Here is a 4,268-nt window from a genome sequence, read left to right on the forward strand (position 1 = left end):
AAGCGGTCCGGGTGGTCAGAGGGGACTACAAGGCGTTGATGGGAGAAAGAGAAAGAGCAAGGGAGAGCAATACAGCGAGCAGCGCTATGTGCCGATCAAGTCCTGCGGCCTGCCTGTGCCGTCTTCTTGCCGGCTACAAGCGGTGGCGGAGACGGCCTGCGTGGCGCTGGCGGTGGCCGGCGCGGCGGTGGCGGCCCCTTCTTTTCGGACCCTTCACCCGTCGCAGCCTTCGATTTTGTCATGCCTGGGGGCTTCAGGCGCCTGCACAGAAGGGGCAGAAGGGGAGCGAGCGGGTGGGCAGCCGTGAGCGCAGCGGCTGACACACCGGTACCGCTGGTGCAGCCCGGCTGCTGCAAGTGGCATGATCATCAGCATGCCGCAGCGCGCTGCATGCACCGAGGAGTGCCCTGTTCCAACGTGCCTGGAAGGGAGGGGGTGGTGAAGGCGGCCAGGGAGAGGGTGGCGGCGGAGGCTTGCTGCCACCGCCTCCCGTCAACCGGCTGCCACCGCCGCTCGGCAAGCTGCTCCCTCCGCCGCCAGGCAGCATGCCGCCGCTGCCGCCGCCACCGCCGCCGCCACCGCTGGAAGTGACCGTCAGGCACGCCGGCCCTGGCTCTGTGGCGACGGCTGGGAAGCAAAACAGGGATGGGCCGGTATGCGCCTGGGGCCGCTCGGCTGCAGGCAAAGCGGGGGCCCAAGGTGGCAACCAAGCGGCGGTGGTGGTGGAGGTGGAGGCGCATTGCCTGCACAGCTCGGCAGGTTCAGCCCGCTGCTGCTCCACTGGACCTTGAGGGCAGTTGCCACGGAGCGGACAGCCGCCGGCTGCTCAAATCCAGCCAGGACATCCCCTGCACGCTGCCAGCCAGCTCACCTGTGCCAGAGTACCACTCCCGCTGCTCGAATGTGACTTCCTGGATCGAGGCGGGGCGCGTGCCGGCGGCGGCGGGCCCAAACAGGCGGCAGGCGCCGTCGCGCAGGCGGAAGCTCCAGCGCTTGCAGGGCACTGGGACGCCGCCGCCGGCGGCGTACTGCAGGCGACCAGGCAGCCAGAAACCACAGCTGGGTTGTGGGCAGGTGCATGCAAGACCAGGACGCCTGACAGTCAAGGGGGCCTGTGCCTGGCTCCTCCCGCCAGCGGCAGCGGCAGCAGCAGCAGCGCTGAGCAGCACCAGCCCCGCAAAGCAGCCCCTCACCGCGGCCTCGTTCTGGGCATGGCACAGCTTGCATCAGGCGCAGGTGGAGAGGTGGTCCCGCAGCAGCGGCCAGGCGGCGCTGCCGGGCCCGTCGGCTGCCGCCAGCGCCGCCCATTCTACGCCGTAGTAGGCGAGCTGGGCGGCGCCGTAATCCAGCTCCGCTGGCGCCAGCGAGGCGTCGCCAGCGGGCTGCGTGGGGGAAGGCGGGCAGGCAAGAGTGTCTCTGCGCCAGCCTGGCATGGGTGCATGACGCAAGAAGGATAGCCAGCGTAGCCTTGCTGGCAGAGCTGATCGTCCCGCACGCAGGCGGGGTGGCTCAAGGGGAGCCTCTGCCCGAGGCGGCATTCAGCACAGGGGCCCCAGTCGGCTCCCCGGCGGCACGGCCTTAGCAGCCCATTGGCTCGATACCAAGGGCAGATTTTCTCACCTGCTCCACGTACAGACCAGCTCCCTGGTTGTAGCAGACTGGGCGCGCCGCTGGGGGTGGAGGCGCCGCCACCAGGGCAGCGGCGGGCACTGCAGGCGGGGGGCGGGGGGCAGAGCGCTGGTTTAGCCGGGCACCAGGTTTTGCCTCTTCTGGCCGGCGACATCGATGCCTGGCCACTCCTGCTGCTGTTCGACGGATCCAGAAGGGTCTGGCAGGGCTGGGGCGGCACAGATGGCCGCGGTAGAGCAAATGGCGTGCCCCTGCTGCCAGAAGAGGGCGGTCCGAAGGCCTCCAGAACGCTCCAGAACCATCTGTCGGAAAGCATGCTTGCCTGTATGGAGCGCAGCGAGGAGCAATGCCGCGAGCGAACCCCACATGGGCTCTGAATGGATCCCCCCGGGCGCCCCCCAGCTGCAGTTTGCCGGTCCTTTTGCCCCAGCGCCCCGGTACTGAATGGTATGATCGGTAGCCTGGTCATCAACGGCGCGGAGAGCTTGGGCAACGAAATAGGGAGGCACACTGGTGCCTGCTGACCTGGCGGCGAGCGGACACATTTGATCTTTGGTGGACGGAGCTGCAGAATTCGCTACGAATCGTCACTGTTGCTTGTTAGCAGACTAAAGGAGGTCTGTAAGGGCGGCACCAGCCGGAGATTGCAGGACCCATCCCGGTGGGCATGACGAGCCGCCACCGCCGCTGCGGCAGCGCCGCACAGCGACTGGCGTAACGCAACCGCAGTCGGTGCGCCGCATAACAGCAACGAGGTCAGGCATGATTCTGTTCACAAAACCGTGCACGGAGGTGACTCGTGGCATGCCAGTGCGGCTGGCATTGCTCCCCAAGCCCAAATGTTTGACCCGGAGCGGCAGCCGCAAAGGAATCGCCACGGCGGCATTGCCCAAATGTGAACAACGGGACGAATTAGGTACTCAGACAGGACTTACGTCTGGAGCAGCTAATGGTTTGGGTGCGTATTAGCACAAGTGTAAGTCCTCACAGTTTTTGAACAGCCACACGGGCGCTGCCATCTGTGCTTGCCGTCGCGCAGATGGGGAGCCCCAAAGTAGAGGGGCGGTCCTCTGTGGCATGTTTGTGGCAGCCTGGATAGAATCACAGCCCTCCGCCCTCCGGTTAGACGGTGTTTGCCGTTTCAAGCGCTGTGCCCCCTCATTTTGCGCAGCGCACGCAGCATGGGCAAGCCCGTCCCGTTCCTCCTTCACTCGATGCCCTCGTTCACGTGTGCATACCGTCTCCTGCAGTTATGGTGGGCTCTTCTGCGCACCGCGCTGTGGCGTTGCGGCTCCTGAGCACTTTGGTGGCTGCCATTGCTGTCGATGCAGCCGCCAGCGGCACGCGCAAGCTGCTCCAATCTTCGACCACGATCAGGGGTGAGCTATGCGCGGTGGCTCCCCAGGGCTGCCAGGGCTTGGACCATGCCCTGGTCGCCTCACTGCCGTTCGGCCCCCTCAACCCTCCGGCCCTCCCTACGCGCAGGCAGGGCCATCGTGGTCCACCAGGAGTTTGTGGGTGGCGTTTCCGGGAAGTGAGTATTGAATTTCAAGCCTCGCAGGCTTCGTCTCGCCACGTCTCGTGGCAGATTCTCGCTGGCTCCGCCGCCCCTCAGCCGCCGCTGGGTGCAAGGGCCCCATCGACACCCGACACCACCTCCGCAACCCTGTCGCGCCAACCCCTGCAGGTTCCTCGCCCTGCGCACCGACAACGGAGTGAACGTGCAGCTGGCCAATGCGGTGGTGGACGACGCCTCGACGGGACAGATGGCGGAGGTGAGCGCTGACCGTCTCCCGCTTTGCTCTGCCAGTCCGGGGTGTTGGATTGACTGCAGCTCACGCCCCTGGGGCGCCCCCGCCTGCAAGCGCCTTCCACGCTAGCAGCAGCCAGGCTGCGGCCTGAGCTGCGCAGCGCTGGCCCGCCGCCGTTGCGGCCGTTTGCGCTGGGAGCTGCTCAACGCCGCCTCTCCGCCGCCGCCTGCCCGCAGGCCACCGGCACCTGGTGCCAGCAGAACAACGGCCAGGGCAACGCGTTTGGGAAGTTCAAAACCGAATCCACGACCGTGTCTGGCAACCCCAAGACGGACACAGGTGTGTGGGCTGTGCCTGGCTGGCGGTGGACAGCTTGCCAGATGAGGCGACGCTGAAGAAGTGCGGCGGCGGAGCAGCCGCTGCAGCAGCGCCATACCCCCAGCCTGAAGGCCATCCCTCCCGGCGCCTCGGCCTGTCGCGCCGAGCCCATGCCCTCACGCCCCCTCCCTCCTCCGCCCACTCCCCCTGCCTGCCACCCACGCAGTGACCACCACCGCCTATGCCGAGCCTCCCGAGCTGGCGGACGTGACGGTGGGCACCTCCTCCGGCGCCACCGCCACCTCCGCCACCCTGCGCGACGCCACCCTGAACGTCACTGCCTTCTCGGGGGCCATGGTGACCAGCCCGCTGTTCCAGCCCGTCGTGTCCACCCTGTTCGTGCTGAGTGATTGGCGAGCGGCAGGAGGCGTTGGCGCCACGCGCTGCCGGCCGCCTGCATGCGCGCCTGCCTGCCTGCCTGCCTGCCTGCCTGCCTGCCTGCCTGCCTGCCAGCTGCCGACTGCGTGCCTTGCCACCCCGCGCCGCCCAGCCAGCCTCAAGTCCAGCGGC

At 67.5% G+C, this 4,268-nt stretch overlaps 1 protein-coding gene across 1 annotated transcript in view; it reads left to right on the forward strand.

Annotated features, from left to right (window-relative positions):
* Window positions 1-2,881: 2,881 nt before the first annotated feature.
* Window positions 2,882-4,268, forward strand: part of CHLNCDRAFT_138977 (hypothetical protein) — a gene marked incomplete at both ends in the record, with an annotated part of 3,732 nt that continues 2,345 nt past the window's right edge. Inside the window, 5 exons of the mRNA XM_005844482.1 lie at window positions 2,882-3,008; window positions 3,115-3,163; window positions 3,317-3,404; window positions 3,617-3,719; window positions 3,925-4,104. Of these exons, the coding sequence (XP_005844544.1) occupies window positions 2,882-3,008; window positions 3,115-3,163; window positions 3,317-3,404; window positions 3,617-3,719; window positions 3,925-4,104 (547 nt within the window). The remainder of the gene's footprint in view (window positions 3,009-3,114; window positions 3,164-3,316; window positions 3,405-3,616; window positions 3,720-3,924; window positions 4,105-4,268) is intronic.

This window comes from Chlorella variabilis (assembly GCF_000147415.1).
Source record: "Chlorella variabilis unplaced genomic scaffold CHLNCscaffold_22, whole genome shotgun sequence".
Lineage (NCBI taxonomy): Eukaryota > Viridiplantae > Chlorophyta > Trebouxiophyceae > Chlorellales > Chlorellaceae > Chlorella > Chlorella variabilis.